General features: G+C 35.2%; 2 protein-coding genes across 4 annotated transcripts in view; one reads left to right on the top strand and one right to left on the bottom strand.

Annotated features, from left to right (window-relative positions):
• IMMP1L (IMP1 inner mitochondrial membrane peptidase-like (S. cerevisiae)) overlaps positions 1 to 15,553 on the top strand; it is a 75,438-nt gene extending 59,885 nt beyond the window's left edge. Inside the window, exons 5-6 of one of the 2 annotated variants that reach the window (XM_011936332.1) lie at positions 14,382 to 14,492; positions 15,388 to 15,553. In XM_011936332.1, coding sequence (XP_011791722.1) covers positions 14,382 to 14,492; positions 15,388 to 15,456 — 180 coding nt within the window. In that variant the 3' untranslated portion in view covers positions 15,457 to 15,553. The remainder of the gene's footprint in view (positions 1 to 14,381; positions 14,493 to 15,387) is intronic. The other variant, XM_011936333.1, reaches the window with a different exon arrangement.
• Positions 15,122 to 23,906, bottom strand: part of DNAJC24 (DnaJ (Hsp40) homolog, subfamily C, member 24) — a 64,413-nt gene continuing 55,628 nt past the window's right edge. The window contains exons 4-5 of one of the 2 annotated variants that reach the window (XM_011936334.1): positions 21,596 to 21,664; positions 15,122 to 17,666 (exon numbers count right to left, since the gene is read on the bottom strand). In XM_011936334.1, coding sequence (XP_011791724.1) covers positions 17,536 to 17,666; positions 21,596 to 21,664 — 200 coding nt within the window. In that variant the 3' untranslated portion in view covers positions 15,122 to 17,535. The remainder of the gene's footprint in view (positions 17,667 to 21,595; positions 21,665 to 23,906) is intronic. The other variant, XM_011936335.1, reaches the window with a different exon arrangement.

Raw genomic sequence — 23,906 nt, 5'->3', positions numbered from 1 at the left:
AAAATGAAAATATTGTATGTATTTTTATCTGCAAGTTATGTGGGACTTCTGTACTTTAAAGTTGCTTCAAAGTCGTTTGCAGAAATCAAAGAACAAAATTTGTTTGTAACACAGGTGTTCAGTGTAAGCATCTGTACCAGACTCCAAACTCTGTTGGTAGTAATGAGAATATATTCCAAGTGTTATGTGGCTTCCTAATCTAAAACAATCTTTTTTATTTATTTATTTATTTTCTTTCAGAGACAGAGTCTCACTCTGTCACCCACGTTGGAATGCAGTGTACAATGTCGGCTCACTGCAACCTCTGCCTTGCAGGTTCAAGCAATTCTCCTGCCTCAGCCTCCTGAGTAGCTGGGACTACAGGCGCTTGCCACCATGCCCAGCTAATTTTTGTATTTTTAGTAGAGGCAGGGTTTCACCATGTTGGGCAGGCTGGTCTCAAACTCCTGACCTCAAGTGATCCGTCTGCTTCAGCCTCCCAAAGTGCTGGGATTACAGGCATGAGCTACTGCGCCCGGATGCTAAAACAGTCTTTACTAGGTCTGCTGGAAAAACTGCTGTTGAGTAGGTGCAATATATTCAACTCTTTTGGAATAAGCAAGTAAATGAAGTTTTGATGTTATCACTTTGGGTAATTAAAATTTGACAGGTTTTTGTAAACAACTTCATCTTAGCCCATAAAAGTATTCTCACCAAACCAAACAATCCTCTACCTGAAACAAGAATGAAAAAGAGGAAAAACAGATATAAAAGCAGGTATGCATATTATAAAATGGCTAAAGATATTAAATTAGCAAGAAAATATTGGCATTACAAGTTATTGCACTGCCAACCTGTACATTAGAGTGTTTTCCTCCTGGGATAGAATTTTCATAATTACTTTAAGAAAATGTATAAATCACTTAGTATGGCATAGCTAGTGCTTGTATCCAACTAAACACAAATGCAGAGCTAACAAGGAAAGGAGACTAAGCAGTATTTAACAAAGTACTTAAAATTACAGGTGATTTAAAATTCTTGGATGCAACTTAAGATTCTCGTCTACTTTGTGTACATTATGTATGATTCTTAAAAGCAAGAAGGATTAGAGAAACCTTCTGTTGTCTAAAGAGACTTGAAATTTGACCGGACTTCCCAGTGTAAGGAAAGTCAAAGTAGGTCTAGGTACACAGACTGAGACTGATAATGGACTTCTGACCCCAGACCAATCCCAGCACTCACACATCTTCCTTAATGAGGCTGCCTCAGAAGTGTCCAGACCACTGGACTTGGGAGGGGGGACATCTAAGGGTAGACTGGGAGAGAAGACTTAAAAAGCTTTCAGGAGGCTATAGGAGTATACAAAATTTGCCAGACATTAACCTCTCAACTTTCTTTTTTGATGTGTGCATTCATTAATTCCACAGACACTGAGCACTTACTTGAAGGCCAGTACATGTTAGGGTAGTCATCTTTGCCCCAGCAACACCAATAGAACTTTCTGAAATAATGGAAATATCCTGTATCTGTGCTGTCTGTTATGGTAGCCACTAGACACATATGGCTGTTGAGCACATGAAGCATGGCTAATGTGTCTGAGGAACTGAATTCTTAATTTTATGTAATTTTAAAATTTAGATAGCCACATATATGACTAGTGGTTGCCATATTGGACAGTGTAACTTCAGGGGGTTATAGTTAAGTTGGAAGAATAGACAAAATTACAGTATGGTATGATAGAATTATGCACAAGGTGCTTTGATAAGACACAAGGATATTTATCCAGACTGGGTTAAATGGGATTATTCCAGAATGGGAAGGTGAAACCTGAGTTGAAGTTTTAAAAGGTAAGTAGGAGTTAGTCAAAGCACGCAGCCTATTCTGAAGGCCTAGAAGTGAGTATAGCATTGTGCTTTTGGGGAACTGCCAAAGATAAGAGTTCCAGTGTATGGCACATATAGTAGGAGAGATGAGTAGTAAGAAGAGATAAAAATGAAAGGTAGAAGCCAAGCATGGTAGTCGGTTACGTTAGAGGATGGCTTGAACCCAGAAGCTCAAGGTCAACCTGGGCAATATTGCAAGACCCATCCCTAAAAATAATAAGTAAACAAGGCTCAGTTCCTTTTATGTTTCAAGCAGGGAAATAACATGATCAGGCTTAGTTTTTATTTAGTTTCTGTGGGGCCATTCTGATGTTAGTGTAGACTAATAGAGGATGGCTAGGATTAGGAGAGCCTGGAGGCAGAGAGACCAGTTAATAGGCTGTGAGTGAGACAAAACTGAAATAATAACATTGAGAACAGAAAGAAGTACAAAGATTGCAGAAAGATTAAGGAAATAATCTAGACAAGATTGGATGCTGGAAGAAAGAGAATTGAAGGGCTTAAAAATAACACCCAAGTTGTTGGTTTTTGCCACAGGGTGGGTGGTACAATAAAATAGTGTTGTTGGGGGAGATGTTAATTTGGGAAATGGAAAGAAGATATATAAAATTTTGGACAAGTGTGGAAGTCTACTAATAAGTTTAAGGTAGATTATATTTTAAATTAATACTGTGGCAATTAAATTTTATAGCAAGTAGCAAAAAAGTACCGCTTTCCCCAGATGACATCTGGATGCTTTGCTGTTCCCTCCTTGATGTCCATAGTCTGTTTCTGTCTCCTAGTCAAAACAGTGTTTTGATGAGCTTAGCCCTAGATCATTCTTACTTTTTAAAGATCTTCAGCTATTCTCTTTGTATCATGCATCATCACTAAAAAATGCCATCTGTCTCATGCCACTGCACTCCAGCCTAGGCAATAGAGTGAGACTCTGTCTCAAAAAAAAAAAAAAAAGTCATCTGTCATCCACCTGCCTAATTTGCAATTTTGTATTCGCAAAGCTAGATTTTATTCTAAATAATCTGCTGGGTTTGGTACATTAGAGTTGTGTTTTGATGAGTACGACATAAGCAGGAGAAATGTCTGTCAAATATATTCAACAATGCCTGTTTCTAAAAAAATGCATCAGTAACATCAAGTACAAAAAGACCTACATATTTAATTTTAGTCATTTCTTTTTGCAGTATGGCAGCCTTTCTATTGGTAATCTATTTCGAATACCCTTTCAGATATAAATCTGTTTTTCTAGCCAATCTCTATATTAAGCAGCTATGCACAGCAACAACAGGAGATTGAAAAGAGTTACAGAGATTCATCTGTAGCAATAAATCCATATAGGATGAGTTTGGATTTTAGGAAGAATTAAGTGGAGTGCTAGGAATAAAACTTTTGGTGGAAACATATTAGTACATATTGTGTACAGTATGCATCTTATTTACTGTTTAGAACTGTTTTTCTGAGAGCATGAGAAAACTCATTATTGTAATACCACCATTTTCTAGTACATTCTGAAATACCCTTTGTTGAATTAAGTTGGGCTCATCCTCTGGAAGGAGAGCAAGTATATAGATCAAGCTGTATTAAAGTGAAAGTGCAGAGATAGTCTTAGAATGAGAATATAAAGTGCTTCTTTTAAATCCGAATCTCAAAATAGCAGGTAACATTGTATTTACAAAGAGACAGAGGTTAAAGACTGGGACAACAGTATTGGGAGGTGTGGATAGGAAGGCCTATAAACTGGCTTCAGTCCCAACCCTCTTCTCCATCTCCTACATTCTGACTAGTTGGTAAATGGTTCTAAAGAAGTGGATGCTTGATAAGGGCCTAAGCATTCAATATTTAATAAACATTGCTTGATGAACATGCCCATTTAAGTTCGAGACCAGCATAGTGAAACTCCGTTTCTACTGAAAATACAAAAATTAGCCAGGCGTGGTGGCACACGCCTGTAATCCCAGCTACTCTTGAGGCTGAGGCAGGGGAATTGCTTGAACCCAGGTGGTGGAGGTTGCAGTGAGCCAAGATCGTGCTATGGCACTCCAGCCTGGGCAACAGAGGAAGACTCCGTCTCAAAAAAAAAAAAAAAAATAGAAATGTTAGTTTTTACTGCTAATCTAGGATGACTTTATCGTAAAAACTGAATTTCATTAAATTAGGTGGCATAATTGATGTACTTACTCACAATTAATGTACATTTTTAATTATATTGGATTCAAGTAGAAGACTTGGTTAACACCAGAGCTATATAATTGAATATAGTATAAAAGAAAATAACCAGAAACATAAAGTAAAATAGCAAAGCACAGTTAACTTTGCAGAGATCTGGGTAGACTGCCTAGGAAACCAGGGACAAAGAAAGCCCAATAGACATAATTCACACTGGCAAATGTGGCAGCCGCTAGTAAGTGCTCTTATTGACTGCTTCCTGGGTGCCAGGAGTCTTGTTTCATTTGATTCTCATAGTATTTCTGTAAGGTATTAGTCTCAGTTGTATAGATGAAGTTTAAATAACTTGCCCAAGGTGCATACCTAGTATGCAGAGCTGTATTTGGAACTCAGGACTATGTGTGACTGTGTGGACTGTATTTTTAACCACTATCCTAAACAACCCACCAGAGGTTACTATTGAGACTAGATGGAGATATTGAGAGCTTAGGGAAAAAATGAAAGAGCTTATATTGCAATCGCCACGAGAATGAGCAAGTCAAGCCTTAGACTAAGCTTGAAACCTACTCAGCAGGGAGAAGCTCAATAATGAAAGAGAACCTGTTGAGGCTTGAGTAAAACAAGCCTTACTCAAACCCCAGTGCTATAGGTGTAGCCTACTGAAACTTTTGTGTAAATTCCTCTTTGGTGATGACTGGCTATGAATGTAAGGTGGCACTATTTTTAAGGAGGGAAGGGCAATAACAGTTCCCAGCAATGTAGATAGGATAGCAATGAGGCTGAATTTTAAAAGGGAGAAAAGGAAGCAGGACCGCATAGAAACAGTACATAGTAAAATAGTTAGTGTATTAACTATTCTGTGCCTGGTCCCTATAATCCCTTTACCACGCATCTAGCATTTGGAAACACTTCTATCAGGACTCCAGATACTCCTCTGCCTTAATTAGCTCAGGTAGACAGAATGTGGGCAAGTAGTTAGGGCGAGGAAAATGACAGTGAAAGTAAGTAAAACTGTTCCTTGAGTTTGTTTTGAGAGATACCCAGAACTGACATTTGAGACACTCCCGTTTTTAAAAATTAAAGGTTAATGTTTTCTCACCTTGGTGTTCTAGAAGTCTCTTCTATTTATTGTATCTCAGAATTTAATTCTTCACTTTTTTACATGTGTTTTTGTTTATAGCTTCTGCTGGCATTACAGGAAGGGTTAACAATGATTTACTGATGGTGCTTCCAATTTTGCTGTTGCATGACTCAAACAAATTGGGTTTTATGATATCTTTTTAGAATAATATTAATAAATTATTCATTTTCAAATATTATCTCTAGTAGTTCGTGTGCATAGGATCTTACTATGGCCACACTTTGGTTACATAAATCATGATTAAGCAGAATATACAGTGGCCACATAGGAGGTGTAGTAACTTGATACTGCTTTCTCGTAAGATAGTAAGATAAAAAACAATTACATAGTATTAAGTATTGGACTAAAATCACATCTTTTGAATGTACATTCATCATATAGACTTTTTTCATAGGCAAGGGAATTATGCATTTTATAGCCCACTGATTATTCCATTAAGCACAAAATAAAATCTTTGAAACACATGCAAAATGAAATACTTTTGAGACTAGCGTATTGTTGATTTATCACTGTCATTTGTTTTTACTAAATAGAAGCAAAAAAGACTATCTGATTGCTTTCATAAATGTGTGCACTTTTTCTTGTACATTACAGGAAAATGAAAAAATAATCATTAAAAAAAGAATTCTAAAAACTGTTCCTCACCTTGCCTCATAATTTATGTTTGTTTATTTCAGACTATTGTTTCGTTGTCTTTACAGTCATTTTAGAACCATTAAAGACGTATGAGCAATAGGGCCAATGCAAACCCTACCATTGCTGGTTGTAAACAATAAAATATATGGCAAATAAAGTGTTAATTAAAAACAGTCTGTTCTTAGGATTTTCTGGTTTTTGAAACTTTTGAAGGTCAAACATACAAATATTTTTTAGCCAGAACTTTTCTTAATTAGATGTTATTTGCCTCATCAAATAAATGAATTTGATTGCAGTTTAGTAAATGTGTTATTTGATATTGTGGACCCTTTCATCAGATTTCACTTGAATCAAGAAAGGTAACACCTGTGGATTGCCTCACAAAAGCCTCTTTTGTTAAGTGGACACCCGCAGGCCATGAGGCAATTACATTTGTTGCTTGTGCTAAAAAGGAGGTACTTAACTAGACCTCAGTAAATATAGCTGAGAACTAGAGGCTTGATTCTTTTGTCCAGCCCCGAGATTAGGTTTTGTCATGGCTCAGGAAGTAAACTTCTGACGTCGAAAGGAAAAACAAGAATGATTTAAAGGTCCCTTCATGCCTTAAAATTTAGCTGTAAAGTTAGCTATATCTCAGACACATGGAGAATTCAGGTTTGGGCAAAATTAAAACAGTTTATGGCATTCATGAAAACATATATTCATATATTCAGTCTTATGTATTCATTCAAAATGGCATGGCATATTTACAAGAGTACAAAATTAATCCAACTTAAAAATTTTGATTATGAGACGTAGTGAACAAAGACATAGCATTAGGGATTTCCATTTTGGGCCATTTGCAAAACATTTAATATAAATGTGTTTATTAGAGTGGTTTTCAGCCTTAGTTGTAAAGGCTTTTAAAAAAAACACATTTTATTATGTCTCTGTGAGCACAAAAAAGGAAAGAAAAATACATGTTAATCTACCATTTTATCCCGTTCATATTTTATTTTTATAATATTGCTATAGAATTATTTTTTCTATTATCTGGTTTGAATTTTCAACTTACTGACAACTAGTAGGTTAATCCATTAGTTTTATGTATTTATTTTTACTGGCTGTTTACTAATAGATAAAAGAAAGATATTCTATTTAATCTCTGCCTACTGAGGAACATTTATACCATTGCCAGTCTTGAGATGCAGAAAATACCATAGTGAATTTCCTTGTTTGTAAATAATTACTTGTTGAGTTTGGCAAATCTTTTCTGGAGATTTTGATAGGGAAAGGGTAAAACAACATAAAGGAGACGCCACTGAAGGGGATGCAAGATGGAGATGCCAAAGCACACTTCACCAAAAATTTTAGTCTTCACTGAAATGATTCTCTTTATATTGTTCCAAGTATGCTAAAAAAATATATTTTAAGGCTGGGTGCAGTGGCTCATGGGTGTAATCCCAGTACTTGGGGAGGCTGAGGCGGGCAGATCTCTTGAGGCCGGGAGTTTGAGATCAGCCCGGCCAACAGGTTGAAACCCCATCTCCACTAAAAATACAAAAATTAGGTGGGCGTGGTGGTGCATGTCTGTAATCCTCGCTATTTGGGAGGCTGAGGCAGGAGAATCGCTTGAGCCCGGGAGGCAGAGGTTGCAGTGAGCCAAGATCGCACCACTGCACTCCAGCCTGGGCGACAGAGTGACATTTTGTCTCAAAAAAAATTTTTTTAATTATGTAATTTGAACATCTGCTTCTGGCAGTGATGGAATAACTGGTCATGAACTTGCCCTCCTGCCATAAAAAACTAGAAAACTGGACAAAAATCTGTGAAACAACTGTTTTAATACATTGCATAGCAGACAGTATGAAATTGATCCTTGAGAGAAAGGAAACAAAATGAGCCTCTACTTGCCCCAACTTCTGTCTTAAAGCAGTTTTCAGACAACAGTACAAGGAGGGGAAGTCAAGCAAAGCACAGGTGGTCTTGCTGAGTTGAGACAAAGACTGGGGTACAGGTATGCTTAAGTGGTTGGGATTTATAAATATCCGACTACCATGAAGGAAAGAGCTACAGAAAGATCTCCAGAAATCTACGTAGATATTCCTTTGGCTTTTGGGCTCAGTACTAAATTGTGCCTGCTTATGGTGAAACTTAAAGAGACTGAGTAATGAATGACAACTGGGGAGCTCTAAACCAAAAAAGTCCCATAACTCACACAGAGCTGAGAGACATTTGTGTTCTGACCAGCCAGCGTGGACAGATCTTGTTGATATCCAGAACATTCAGTAGAGACTCTGGAAAAATCAAGCCTTAGTAGTAGGACTAAAATAGCCCTTAAGATAAAATGTAAGATAGAGACCCAACCTAGCAGGCTTATAAACAAGGCTTCAAAGGAATAAGGTGACTGCCGCTAACTTAACTACCTCACAGAAACCAGACTCCCTCAACATTCAACACTCTATAAAAACAGACAACAAAATCTACTCAGCAAATGAGTGTCCAGTTTTATCAGAAATTACCACATATGTGAAGAAGCAGGAAAATGTAACACATAATCAAAAGTAAATCAGTTAAATAGACCCATAAATGACAGAAATTATGAAACTAGCAGAGAAGCACTCTAAAACACCAATTCTAACTATTTTTGAGGATCTAGAGATGAACATATTGAGGAAGTAAATGATATAAGAAAGAACCAAATGTAATTTTTAGAGCTTAAGAATACATTTGGTGGTCTTTACAGTAGTAGATTAGAAACTACAAAAGAAAAGTTCTGGGAATTTGAAGGCAGCAATGAAAAGTACACAAGCTGAAGGAAAGAAAAAAGGCTGGAAGAAAATAAAAAGAATAACCCATAGGACAGGTCAAGCAGATTAACATGAAGGCTATGGAAGCCCCAGGGTAGTGGGTAGAAGAGAAGTTGATCTATACATTTTTTTCCAATTTTGTTCAAAATGATAAATCAGAGATCCAAGAAGTACAGAAAGAAGTTCTGGCCAAATAAATACAAGGAAAATCAAACCTGGGAAGACAGAGAAAATCTTAAAAACCACCAGAGAAAAATATATTACATACCACTGAGAATAAGGAATTTCTGCTGATCTATTATAAAAAACAGCAAGAAGAAAACAAAATGAAGACTTTAAAGTTTTAAGTGGGGAAACACTGTCAATCCAGAATTCTGTATTCACTGGTAAGGATGACAATATGCTGTTGCAAAATTATTTCCTTTATTACCTTACATGAAGTGGTATAGTATGTGAAGATAGTTATACCTTAAGAAAAGGTGGACTGTAATTAATGATGCATATTGTAAACCCTGGAGTAACAACTTCAAGAATAAGATCTATATTAAATATGGCACCCGAATAAACAAAATGAAATTCAGAAAAATAATCCAACAGAAAGGAGGAAAAAAGGAAACAAAAACAGATGCAACAAATACTTCACATCATGTCAGAAGTTATCTCAAAATGGTTCACATACCTAATCAAACCTAAGCTATAAAATTTGTAGAAGATAGTATAATATGTTCATAATTTGGGGGCAGGTAAAGATTTCTTAGGACACCAAAAGGACAAAACATAATGGGAAAAAAATTATGAATTGGACCTCAGCAGCATTAAAAACTGTTGCTTGTCAAAACATCATTTAAAAAGATGCAGACTGGGAGAAAATATTTGCAGTCCCATCAAAGGACTTGTATCCATGGTAAATAAAGGACTGGTACAATGAATAAGAAGATAACCTATTTTTAAAATGGCCAAAATATTTTAATAGATACTTCATGAAAGATAATACTAATATGCACAATGGAAAAATGCCTTCATCAGAGAAGTGCAAATTAAAACCACAATTTAATATCCTTCACCTACTAGAATGGCAAAACATTTAAAAACTGATAATACCAAGTGCTGGAGAGGTAGTGGAACAGGAACACAGTCATACATTGGTTGTTGGGAGTATATAATAGTATCACTTTGAAAAATTTTGGTAGTTTCTTTAAGGTTAAACATAGACTTACTGATGGCCCAGAAATTCCACCCTTAGATATTTACTGAAAAGAAGTAAGACTTGTACATGAATGTTCAGAGTGCTTTATTTTTACTAGCGCCAAACTGCAAACAACCCAAGTATCCACCTCCAGGTTCATAGATAAACATTGTGGTTTACAGTGGAATACTCAGAAGTAAAAAATGAATGACTTCTACATACAACATAGATTAATCATAAAATCTTGCTAAGCCAAAGAAGGCAGACACAAAATAGGTACTTTGTAATTCCATTTATATGAAATTAAGCAACAGGCACAAATACTCTCTAGTAACAGAAAGCAGATCACTGGTTGACTGGGTCTAGGCATGGCGATAGGAAACTGACTACAAAGGAACAGAAGGGAACTTTTCAGCATAGAAGAAACATCCTGTATCATTGTGGTTGTGGTTAGATGGGTATGTACATTTTTCAAAACTTGTGTCAAAACTTAAAACAGGTTCATTTTACTGTATATAAAATATACCTCTGTAAGTTGATTTTTAAAGTGAGATGAAGTATTCACTCTTTTCCCCCATACCAAAAATAATATTTTTAGGAGGAGGAGTAATTGCAAACATAATTTTTTGTACTGGTAAACTGAGCATGGGTTGAGCATCCCTAAGCCAAATATATGAAATCCAATATGCTCCAAACTCTGAAACTTTTTGAGTGCCTGTGTGATGCCACAACTGGAAAATTCCACATATGACTTCACATGACAAGTCATAGTCAAAACACAGTCAAAACTTTGTTCCTTGGACAAATTATAAATATTGTATAAAATTACCTTCAGACTATGTGTATAAGGTATATGTGAAACATAAATGGATTTCATGTTTAGACTTGGGTCTCCTCCCCTGGATATCTCATGTATATGCAAATATTCCAAAATCTAAATATCTGAAACCTGAAACACTTCTGGTCTCTAGCATTTCAGATAAGAGATACTCAACCTGTAATTTATAGAGATGGATCAGCAAAGGTGACTGCTTTGATTTTAAAAGATCTGTACTTAGAGGTTTTGTTTATGGAGATCTTGTTAGATTAAAGGTAACATCAGTGATACAGCTGTTTCCTTGATTTGTGTACTCTACATCAAGTGTTAACTCTGTGAGATGCAGGCATTATCCCTTTACTGTAAATGGATGCATGATCATTAACGTGTATGGATTTCAGATAATGAGGAGTTAACATGTCTCATATTTGAACCTATTTCTTTTTTCTTGACTAAATATCAAATTTAGTACTTTACAGGTTATTTTAAGTATCACATGAAAGGCTCCTGGTGATATGTTCTAGGTTATTTTTTTTTAGACGATTACTTTCTGTAGTTGTTAATTATATTACTCCAGCAATGGTTGGGCGTGTTGGCTCACGCCTGTAATCCCACCACCTTGGGAGGCCAAAGTGGGTGGGTTGCTTGAAGTCAGGAGTTCAAGACCAGCCTGGCCAACGTGGTTAAACCCAGTCTCTACTAAAATAGAAAAATTAGCTGGGTGTGGTGGTGGGCACCTCTAATCCCAGCTACTTGGGAGGCTGAGGCAGAACTGCTTGAACCCAGGAGGTGGAAGTTGCAGTGAGCTGAGATCGCGCCACTGCACTCCAGCCTGGGTGACAGAGCAAGACTCTGTTTCAAAAAAAAAAAAAAAAATTACTCCAGAGATGATACTTCATCGTACATCGCTAATTTGAAAGAAACTGAGGTCATAACTGCTACAGAAGTGACCTAGCCTAATGGCAGTTATCATTGTGCTTTCAGAGAATTTCTACTTACAAGTATTTAACTACCAGCAAATATTTGAGTTCCACTTTTGGTTTAGGTGCTGTAAATAATTAAAATCATCTTTTAAAAAGCAAATGGATATAAAAGTAAATACTGTATAAAAAACTAAAAACTTTGTGGAACATAAATATAAAAGACAAAAAACAGATTGGGAAAAGTATTTGCGATAAATGTATTAATCCTGTCTGTATTATATAAGAAATACACGTAGATAGGACAATTGAGATCTCAAAGACTAATATATGCAAAAGTAGGCACAGACTATTCACTGGATATTAAATGCAATCAGAAAACACACAGAATAATATTCTACACTGCCAACAATCAAATAAATGCATAGAAAAATATTACCAAGGTATTAAATTAGTTATTATTTACAAAAATAAAAAACATTCATCCAAGCCTTACAACCATCTGTCAGGATGTACTCCCAAAGAATAAAATAGTTAAATGTAAAAGAAGAAACCATGAGACCTTTCTAACAAAGACTTAGAATTCAGAAGACATGAAAGCAAAAGCTGATAAGAGAAATGAAAAACTGGGGATATTTGCTCTTTGTACCACAAAGGGCTAATCTCCCTAGTATTTAAAGAGTGCTTATGAAATGAAGGAAAAAAAAAGAGATCAACCCAGTAGCCAAATGGCAAAAGACATGCAAAAATATATCACAGAGAAGGAACTAAACACCTCTTAAACACGAAGAGATTCAGCCTTACTCATAAGACAAAGGTATCATTTTTCGCCAAGCATATTGGCAAAAATCTATTAGGCTGGTGCAAAAGTAATTGTGGTTTTTGCCATTAAATTTATTTTGCAGCAAAAACCGCAGTTATTTTTGCACCAAAATGTAATGTAATAAAAGTCATTAACACTCAAAAAAGTAAAATCATGGCATTACTGTCTGTTGGTTTATTCTGGTATAAAATAGTAAAAACTGACAGAAAAGGCAAGCAGGTTAAAAATAATAATAAAGGTTATAATGTAGGGCCCCAAGCAAGGCTGACTTTGTATGTTAAGAGCTGGAAACAATCAGGTTGGTACGGGTAGGCAAATTTAGGGAAAGCTTCATGAGGAGACGGAATGTATAAACCACGGATCCTGGTTTACTGTCAATGGGATGGTCAAAGAGATCCCTAGATTGTTGGTATGTTGCCTTATTAGTCTGTAGAATGTTTTTCTTTTACTTTTACTGATGTCCATAACTACATGGTTTTATTTATTCATTTACATTACCTGTTTTTAGAACTCAGGAAAAAACACATTTTAGGGAGAAACCATGGATATTTAAACATGAAAGATGTTCACCTTATAGCTTCATCAAATGAACGCTTTGGAATGTTTATTACATATGGCTTTTCCAAATTCACTATTTTGTTCCTTTTTTGATGACTGTGATGTACACACTTTTCTACTAGAGCAGTCTTATGCTTCACTGCACATATGTCTATTTTATTAGATAGCAAAGAAGTGGCCTTGCTATTGGCCCTTGGACAAACTAGTTCCAGTAATAATAATAAAAGTGAATGATCATATATTTTCTGATATTCTTTCAGTAAACTTATGTCCTTTTTCTACAAATAGATTTAACATTTAATAAATGCAGAGTTAATTTGGAGGTTTTTGGCAAATATTTGTACGTAAGACCTTCCAGAATCTTAAAATCGCTTATGTAAATGAAATTCAAATTTTACATTCTTGTATACATTTACTTTTCAAGAAAGTAATTTGTGATTTAAAAAAGAGTTGCATTATCTCTTATTAAACCCGGTAGTGATATTTTTCTTCATAAAAGGTTTACAAGTAAAACCAGTCAAATTAGTGAAAATAAATTCCTTCCCTATATATAGATCATTTTGGTCTGGTCAATAATTCAACTGTCTTAGGTAACAAAACTGTAAAATAAAAACTTTTAAAAAGCAATTTTAAAGATTGTTTCTGGAAAGTAAGTTTTTTAGTTTACATTGAACAGATAGTAATAGGCAAATGTCTCATATTGCAGGCGGCTTTAAAAAAAAAAAAGCAACATATTCTGTTCTAAATATGATTGTCACTGAGTAGAAATCTTGTTATTTACCAGTTTATACATAGAACATTATAGGAGACAGTCTTTTCATTTAGGAGAAGGTCACCATCATTAATTTTGCAACTGATGATTTTATAATAGGTCCTTCTGGTTCTTCATGGTCATTATTGAAGTATAATGCATTGAAGATATGGCCTGTACAAAGGCAGAACAGGGATCTTAATTAGAATTCTGACAAGCCCACTCCAATAAAATGATGAGATTATTTGTAATTGATGTCACAATCAATTACCATTTAGTTCATCATGAGCATTCTAATAGGTCTGGCCTTGGTATTGGCCCCAGGATGTTGCTGAGTGAGTGGCTGCCCTGCTTATGCTGTTATTGAGACATAAGGGCACATTTTCAGTCAGCATCCTAATGACCTCTTTTGAAGTCTATTAAATTAATGACCCTGTCACACTGTTTTGATCTCTTATAACCTCAGTTTGGGGTTTGTATAACAAATTAGTATTTGGGAACCATATGATGAAAAAAGATAGGTTTTTTAAAAAGTTGAAACCTTTGATATTTAGTAAAAGTTGCTTTATTTTGCAAGAAATAAAAGCAAAAATGCAATATTAGGATTTGTATCTATTCTATAAAAGAGAACCTTAGGACATTTCTCCCTACCTCTGAATGACATGCTTTTTAATTATAGTACCCAAATTAGGTTTTATCTTTTTTAAAGGGGCTGCATTTCTTCTCTAATTCTAGGTGCCAATGGGTCATGTTTGGTTAGAAGGTGATAATCTACAGAATTCTACAGATTCCAGATACTATGGACCTATTCCATATGGACTAATAAGAGGACGAATCTTCTTTAAGGTACCATTTTCTGCTTAAAATGTAAGGTTTATTTTCTGAGCTAGAAAAAAAGTTTCTCTCAAAATGATCTCTGAAGTCTTCAGACTGTCAGTGTATTTAACTGCTGCACTGAATATATTTTATGAACCTGTTGGCTTTAACTTAATAGCCATATGCAGACTTATTCCCCCATTGCCCCGGCTCCCATAGAGATAATAATAAAATTCAAACTACCTTAGCTATAGCCTAAGAAAACTTTAATTTGAATTTCCAAAAATTCAGTTCTCTCTTGTACAACTCTTAAAACCATGTTCATATCCTGCGCAGGGCATATTTTAATAAGCATGTGCAGAAGAACGGTCTGGATTCAAACTGCCTGTAATGTATGGATACCCCAGTTGAGTAGTATGAGTCAGTAGACTTATCGTGAATGTATGATTGTTAGGGAAGATTATTGTTTTCACTGGCCACTCCTTTTTATCACAGTCAATGAGGAGAAAAACATACATGAATACATGGAGCTGTTAGATAATTTACCAGATTGTTTACATTTAAACAGATGCCATATTCAAGTACTTAAACCTAAACCCCTTTGGTTGAAAGTATACAGTTAACTCTTATTTACGAGTAGTAAAAGGAAACACAGACCATATATTCATATATATGTATCACACACCACACGCATATAATTTCGTGTACAGTGTTTGAATGTTCCAAACTTTGGAGTTTAAACATATATACACATAAGTTTATTTTCTCAAATCTTACTTTGATGTGGAAAATTTTATTCTTGATTGATGAGTAAGGAGAAAGTGTTTGTCTGGCATAGAGAAAAGGGACGGACAGCAAAAGGGAATATGATGATACTATAACATTACTTTCACTAATTGTCTTCAACCTCATTTTGGTTTTACAGATTTGGCCTCTGAGTGATTTTGGATTTTTACGTGCCAGCCCTAATGGCCACAGATTTTCTGATGATTAGTAATCATTTATTCTTTTGACTTGATTATTGTCTCCTTTTCATGTGAATTTATTACTCCCGTTGAAACCATGTACTAATAAACTATTTGGTATTCAGTTTTAGTTGTTTTTTATTGTTAAATGTAAAGAATATTCAACACACATTCTGTTAGTTCAAAATATATAGATAAAAATGTAACCCAAAAAGGTCATCTAAATTTTATGATACAAAAATACTTTGGGAGGGGGAACCTGGATGACTACCTCACTTTTGAATTCTTGTTCTTATAGGTATAATGAAAGTAATCTATTATTCTTAAATATGCCTCATACTTTAGCAGCTACATTTACAAGTCAGAGTAGTAACTATTCGTATTTATAAGTTCAACCTCACAATGCCAGGTTTGATAGAAAGCTGCTAGTCTACATGCTCAGCCCACTCATTTGAAATTAAGTAAAAATGTTTCTAAAGGATCCCTTAAAGTTCTTTAAATGAGTTCTGACTTCTACTGTACACAAAATATTAAATACATAGAAAACTGCATCTTTAAGTCATATGCCATCTATAGTTAGCTATAGTCAATAATACTTTATAAAAGTTCATTTCATCAGAGCACCATCTTCATAAATATAGGCATAAATACTTTTTTTTTTTTTTTTTTTTTTTTTTGAGACAGAGTCTTGCTCTGTAGCCCAGGCTGCAGTGCAGTGGCACAACCTCTGCTCACTGCAGCCTCTCCCTCCTGGGTTCAGGCGATTCTTGTGCCTCAGCCTCCCGAGTAGCTAGGACCAGAGGCACGCACCAACATGACTGGCTAATTTTTTTAAAAATTATTTTTAGTAGATAATGGGGTTTCACCATGTTGGCCAGGCTGGTCTCGAACTCCTGACCAAAGGTGATCCACCCGCCTTAGTCTCTCAAAGTGCTGGGATTACAGATGTGAGCCACCATGCCTGGCCCCAATATTATATCTTAACACTCCAAAATAGAAAGAGAAATAATGCACCTATTTCAAATCATTATTTTTCAAAAAGCTTCTGGCCGGGCACGGTGGCTGACGCCTGCAATCCTAGCACTTTGGGAGGTTGACATGGGTGGATCATTTGAGGCCAGGAGTTCAAGACCAGCCTGGCCAACATGATGAAATCCTGTCTCTACTGAGAAAACTTAGGCCAGGCATGGTGACTCACACCTGTAATCCTAGCACTTTGGGAGGTCGAGGCAGGTGGATCACCTGAGGTCAGGAGTTTGAGACCAGCCTGGCCAACATGGTGGAACCCCATCTCTACTAAAAATACAAGAATTAGCTGGGCATGGTGGTGGGCACATGTAATCCAGCTACTCGGGAGGCTAAGGCTGGAGAGTCACTTGAACCCAGGAGACGGAGGTTACAGGGACCCGAGATCATGCCACTGCACTCCAGCTGGGGCGATAGAGTGAGACTCTTAGAAAAAGAAATAAAAATTAAAATTAAAAAATAAAGCTTCCATTTCCTAAATTACATTTAAATTTGAAGATGGCAGTGTTTACAAGCTTTGGAAATACAGGGCCAAGATTGGAGTCAACACTTCCTATAGTTGCTACTTTGTCTTCATTAACTTTGAAATAACCTTATGAATATCCATAACTAGCCTTCCTTATAGGAGAACTGGCCTCACATTATTCACAAAGATTCTAGGTGTACAACAGACCTATAACTTTAGCAACTTTATTAAACATTATCTGTTAGATCAGAAACTTATTAACTATAAAGGAATATGATGATACTGTTACCCATTCAAAAGAGGAGACATGCTCATATTAAGAAAATTCTTATTTTGTGTCATGGAAAAAAAATGACATCATAAAGTTCTCAGATGAGAATTCACCAAATATAATCAAATCTTCTTTTGTGACAACTTGTAAATATAAATTATAAATACAAATAAATAATTATATTCATTCTTTATTAATCTGAGGTGGTCTCTGCTTGATAATTGTATATTTTCTTTGCAAATAATAGGGCTGACAAAAAATCCATTTCCTTGAATGGACAAAGCCCAATGGCCTCTCCTCATCATGTCTCTACCACAGTTAAAGCATTTCAAGTTGTGAACAATTTTAGTTATAATGAAGGAGTTCTATAATTAATGAACATGTATCACAAGAAATCAGGCTAACTTCTTCTGCTTCATCCTTGGAAACACTGTATTTTCCACCACATCTGCAACTCAGATAAAAAGAGTGATCATCTGCAAAAGAAAACAAAATAATGTTTCAAAGACTTGTAACTACCTCACTGATACCCTTAAAAGGTGCAGAGTTTATTCCATAGAAATTGTAAAACAAAACAAAGAAGCTCAGTAAAGATAAAATGTATTTAAAGGAGAACTGGATTTCTTGAAAGGGGCAATGTTTATAAAAATTACCTACCAAAGAATCTTTCTCTGTAGAGGAGAGGGATTGAAGCTATGAATTAAAAGTCCAAGGATTTTGGGAGGACAGGGCATGCTCAGAAGCAACCCATGAAAGTTATTTAAAGTTTTCTATTTTCTTAAAATTCATATAAATTTTACATTCTTTTCAACAATGTATTTGTCTAAAATATTACAGTGAAGGAAAAAGAAAAACAGCCCTACCTGTCTTACTGTTAGGGAAGATGATGCTTCTGCCTGAAGTCTATCCTTTAGAGAAAACCAGACTATCAAGTGCAACATCTGGACACTTCTAGTGTCACACTATTTCAAGAATCTTAAGTCTATAAACACAGCACCATGGTTTTTGGTGGTTTTTTTTTTTTTTTTAAATCCTGTGGGGTATGTGTGTGTTTCTGTTTGTTTGATTTTTACAAATGACACATGAACCAACAAAATGCTGAAGTGAGATGCCCAAAGGAGGCAATACAGTGCAATACTTAGGCTCCTGATCGTGGAAATTTTAAGTGTGTCATTTTCCTGGGAATTTGAAATGCTTGTGCCCTTTGACTTAAAGAATCTCTGATCCATTGGTCATTCCATTTTACTGTCTCTGAGAAGTAACTTTCAAAGGAAAATAACTTATCAATCACGTTATTTTACCACCATCATAACTGATTATTAGAAAATAAGTCTCAAAGGACTCATGATTTCATACAATCAAATATCTTCATTCAATTATCAAATTTGATTAATACTTAGATCATATCATATAGTTTAAAAAAGCAAAATTGAACTGCCTTGTACCTGCTCTCTTACAAGTTCAGCCTTGGAAAAACTGGCAATTAAATAAGCTTAACTTTGTTTTCTTTTTTAATCAGTAAGGAAAATGAATTCATTCACCTAATCCAGCTTTTTATTCTTTACCACAATGCCTTTGTTCTCCATACAGAAAAATAATTTAATCTTGAATTCAAAATGCAGACATCTTCCCTAGGCCAACATCTACGTACTAGAGCATGTTCTGAAAGTGAATTTTTTAATTATTAAATTGTCTAAAAATGTACATATTCTAACCATTGATTTTCCTAAGCTAAATCTCCCCCTACCCCCTTGTTTTTTTACCACCTCAGTGAACACTGGAAAACAATCTGAGTTGACATGTTCTTGGTAAATGACACAGAGGACACCATGGGCTACTGTGGAGTTTTGTCATAGATGACTCCAAATAATGCTCACTAAAAACTCACATCTTGTAAAAGTTCTGCTTATATTATTATTATACCATCAAGCTTTTAACCAGGTGATAACTTTTACAGAAACCATCATTTTAAATACTCTGAATGAAGGCCAACAAAATGACCAAGCCGTATAACGACTAAGGGTGAAGATTAGCTTCAATATCTGCACAACTCACATATGCCTTTTAAGCATAATAAAAAGGATCATTTCATACTGCCCTTTGATCAGGCAACCAACAATTTGGCTGTGTCTATCCTATAGGGTTTCATGAACTTTTCTCTGTTCCAGATCTTCACTTTCCATAGCTATTCTGAAAATGATCCTAAAGGGGATCTTTAAACAAATTTTTCCTTTCCTAGTTGATCACACTTTTTATTTAATTTCATCTGCCAAAATTTCTCTTTTTAAATGAGAAAAAAAATCAAAACTTCCATGATTTGTTTTTAAATATTCCTACAAGAATAATGGTTTCATGTAGCTCTTGCTCGGTATTTTCTCTCATTAAGATTAGAATTATTTCCATCTTTAGTTATAAAAACCTAAGCGTCTAAGTGCATCCTATACTTTAAGATGAACTGTATCTGCTTATTACTAATTCATTGGCTATGGGTTGGATTCTTCTACATCTTCTTTACTATCAAGTTTACTTTAGGGAGTTCCAGGGGCAAAAACACATTGATGATAACGCTTGATGATTTTTTGTTGTACATTTCCTTCCATATGCTAGCATTTTCACTTGTATCAGAAAGTCCATGTATTTATTGACCGGACAGATGCTTAAGACACTAATCCATATTATGTTTCTTCCTTTTCTTTTTAAAAGTTTATATGTATATATATATATACACACATATATATAATTTTTTGTACAGATGTGTTCTCGCTATTTTTTGGCTTTGTTTTGCTTTGTTTTTAATTTTTTTTTTTCCTGCTCTCACAATCTGTTCTCAGAGTCTTCCTGTGTTGCCCAGGCTGGTCTCAAACTCCTGACCTCTGCGATTCTCCAAACTCAGACTCCCAAAGTGCTGGGATTCCAGGCTCCTAGCCCGTATTCTCATGTTAAATAAAGATCTTAACATTATATTGTTATATATTTAAAAGGCAAAAAAAATTATAAAAACCAGTTTTCAGTATTTTCACATTATCATACAAAATATATTACCCATATCGACTATAGCAAGAACTAATTTAATAAGACATTAAACACATACAAACATACATATACATACCAATTGATAAGGAGACAAACTATTTTCAAAACATATTTAGTCTCTTTGAAGTTTGTGTATTTGGCAAAAAATAAAAAGTATATGTGTATATATACATATGTGCATATATATTTTTTTAGTTAGGCAAGTGTCCCTGATAAATGACATGTTCTAGAGTGTCCCTTCCACCAACTAGCAGTGAAAAGTCTGTGTCACTAGTGTATTGTTTTCACAGTATTTCTTCCTGTTTACTCTAATGAGACTGTCACCACCACTAGGAGCCCCAGTTATACAAAACCTCAACTTTAGCAATTATTCACTGAATTTCTACCCTAGGATTTCACTTGAGGGGTTGGGGGCAGAATGTTCCCAGAGGCAAAGACGTGATTCCCTTTCTAAGTCAATATGGCTTGTGACCCACGTCTTACAGGCACTAAGTTAAGAATTTGCCATTCAAAAAGTAAATTTGGTTTCAGATGGCTCTGTTTTTATCTTCTACCTATCCACACTCATTAGTAGATTTTTATAAACCTTGAGGGAATTTGTACTTCATGCTGCACAATAAGGTTAAAGGGTTAAGAATATCTAAAGATTCTAGGAAATAGTAAGATTTTCTTCATTTACCCAGAGAAACAAGTAAGTATGGTACTCATGGCTTCCGTTTAGTAAAGGGTGTTTTCCAATTTAATGATGTCTAACCAGAACAATTCAAGGAACCATCAGAAGAATGGGGAAACTACATTGGATTTAAGTTCTAAAATTTTAATAACAGAAAAGTAAAAAAGACATGACTTCATGTTGCATCAAGGGAAATGGCAGATATTCTTTTCTTCCTACAAGACAATCAGTATGTGAGAGTTATTAAAAAAAAAAAAAAAAATCAAGCCTCTTAAAAGCCCTGCCCTGACAGTTTATGATTATATATAAAGGGAAAATAAAAATTCTAAGAGGAATTCATCTTGTCAACATTAAAAGGAATGAAAAAAATACTATCGTTTGACATTATTTACCATATTACAATACTACATAGACAGTAATGCAAAAACTAAAGTAAAAAACACAACAAAAACTCTTATGAAACTTTATGTTCCTAACATCAAATTAGAATATAAAAATAACTGGAAATGAGTCACATAGGAGGATATCAGTCAATAAATAAAGTTTAGAATAAAACAGAAATACTCCAACAGAAACACCACATATATATAGAAAGCCACACTATTATTTCTTTTTAAGATTTCCAAATGTCCAATGAGTTTTTTTTTCTTATAGAAAATTCCTAATTTTTTTAATGTCAAAAGAAAAAAAAATTCCAACCTTCATTCCAAGACATTTCTTCAAGATATACTTGAGCATCTACTGGTCCTGTATTTCTTAGATCATCTTCTGTAAAATATAAAACATGACACTTAATTGTAAAACATGATACTTTAGTTGTAACCTTGAAGAATGCTAAAAAGGCAACGCCAGCCTGGTCACTACAATTCTAACTTACCTATCACTTAAAAACTTAGACTAGTACTTTTGACAGTAGTGTTAAAGTAACCTGACTTTAGCTGACTGAAAAATCTAGAACATACCATTTCTTATAAATTTTAAGTGAAAATCAATCCCATTTTTCACAACCATGCAACATGGAAAAGCATGAAGTTAATTCTGATGATTCTTTGCAATCAACTAGTGACTTCTATTTTGTAAGCAGTAGGGAAATGTCTTTGTTTGTTTGGCTTTTGTCAGATAAACTAGCTAAGAAAGCAGTGTGGAGTTGGATAAAAATAACTATCTGAACCTTAGTCATAGTATTTTACTAACTTTCTAACATTAGGTGTATCGGTTAGTTCATCTCTAAAATAGCAGTTATGTCTTCTTATCTGCTTCAGGAGGGTTGCTGTTGACTGAATTGTGTCCCCCTCAAATTAATATGTTGAAGCCCTAACCCGTAATTTGACTGTTCTTAGACATAGAGCTTTTAGGAGGTAATTAAGGTTAAATGGAGTCATAAAAGTGGGGTTCTAATCCAGTAGGACTGGTGGCCTTAAAGGGAAGGGATTAGAGAGCGATCTCTTTCCACATGCACCCACACATACAGGAAGGAGCATATGAAGGCACAGCAAGAAGGAGGCTGTCTGCAAGCCAGGAAAACAGCCCTCATCAGAAACCGAGTCAACCAGCACCTCGATCTTGGACTTGCTAGCCTCCAGAACTGTGAGAAATACATTTTGTTTATGCCACCCAGTCTATGGTACTTTGCCGGCAGACTAATAGAAAGGTGTTCTCTATGTCAAATGAGATCAGACTAAAAGTGCTTTAAAAAATAGTGCTCTATCCAAATGTAAAAGGCTATTAATCATTTTACATTTGATTGTTTGCAAGAGATTAAGTAACTTAAAGGAATATTTATTTCAGTATTTCAGTAACCCCACAACACAAATGTATTGTGTTGATGTTCTATTGCTGTTTCCTGGTCCAAAGTTTTTGTTGCAGATTGAAGGTCCGAGGAAGCCTGGAATTCCACCTACAGTTTGTAACAGGAGCATCTACTCTCTTGCTTAAAACAAGTGTTCTGTGGGTCAAAAATGGGAGCCAAAGATGGGAAGCATTTGTCTTTGTTTTAAAAGGCATGTTATATTTCCTGTATGTTTGTATTGTTCTTCCAGAAGTAAATAATTTTAAAAAAGAAGAAAAAAGCAAAACAAAACAAAAAACCCTACTAAAATCCACTCCCCACCCCAATAAAATTTTCTTTAGCTGTCTCACTAGTCTCTTGTTCACTTGCTGAAAATGCTTCCCTTTGTTCTGTGATGTGAATGCCCTCAATTTAATTATATTTAGTAACTGCCTGTTCAAAATGTATTAGTGAGTTACATAATTTTAAAATAGATAAAAAGGTTATACAATATTGTGAACTCACCATGGTTTTCTATTAAAGTATGTCAGGTATTATACCACTTCATATTTACTGGGTACCAGTAGTCTATTTGTCCCTAAAATCCAAAGATAAGGATTCTGCCTAGTGGTCAGAGATAGTTCCTCCATCTCTGTATGTCTACTGGATAGCTTATGCAGAATCTATCTGTATGCTAAGTAATTTCTGAACAAAACAATTTAATTCCACACTCTATGTAAAGTACAATAGGCTATATGCTATTCAGATATTCCTAATTTAAAAAAATTCTATCTAAAATTCTCATGAGTGGGGCAAAAATCTTAATCACATTTTAATTTCTTACTCAGAAGGACCAGGGTTGTTTGCTAGAATTGGGAGATTAAACAGTTTCAGATCTGAGGAATGGGGGTAATAACTGGCACTTATCCTATTTAGGGGAAAAACAGGTATACATTTCTAACGAAGCCACCTGTATTCCAGGTATCTTATAGACATTTTAAGAAATTTTGAAATCAATCAAAGCAAATCAGACAAGACAGAAATAATGACAAGATGAATCAGCTTTCTTTTTTTTTTTGAGACGGAGTCTCACTCTGTCGCCCGGGCTGGAGTGCAGTGGCCGGATCTCAGCTCACTGCAAGCTCCGCGCCGCGGGTTTACACCATTCTCCTGCCTCAGCCTCCCGAGTAGCTGGGACTACAGGCGCCCGCCACCTCGCCTGGCTAGTTTTTGTATTTTTTT

This window comes from Colobus angolensis, unplaced genomic scaffold (genome assembly GCF_000951035.1).
Source record: "Colobus angolensis palliatus isolate OR3802 unplaced genomic scaffold, Cang.pa_1.0 Scaffold152, whole genome shotgun sequence".
NCBI lineage: Eukaryota > Metazoa > Chordata > Mammalia > Primates > Cercopithecidae > Colobus > Colobus angolensis.
The sequence above is the reverse complement of the archived record's forward strand: the minus strand, read 5'-3'. Positions and strand labels throughout refer to the sequence as shown.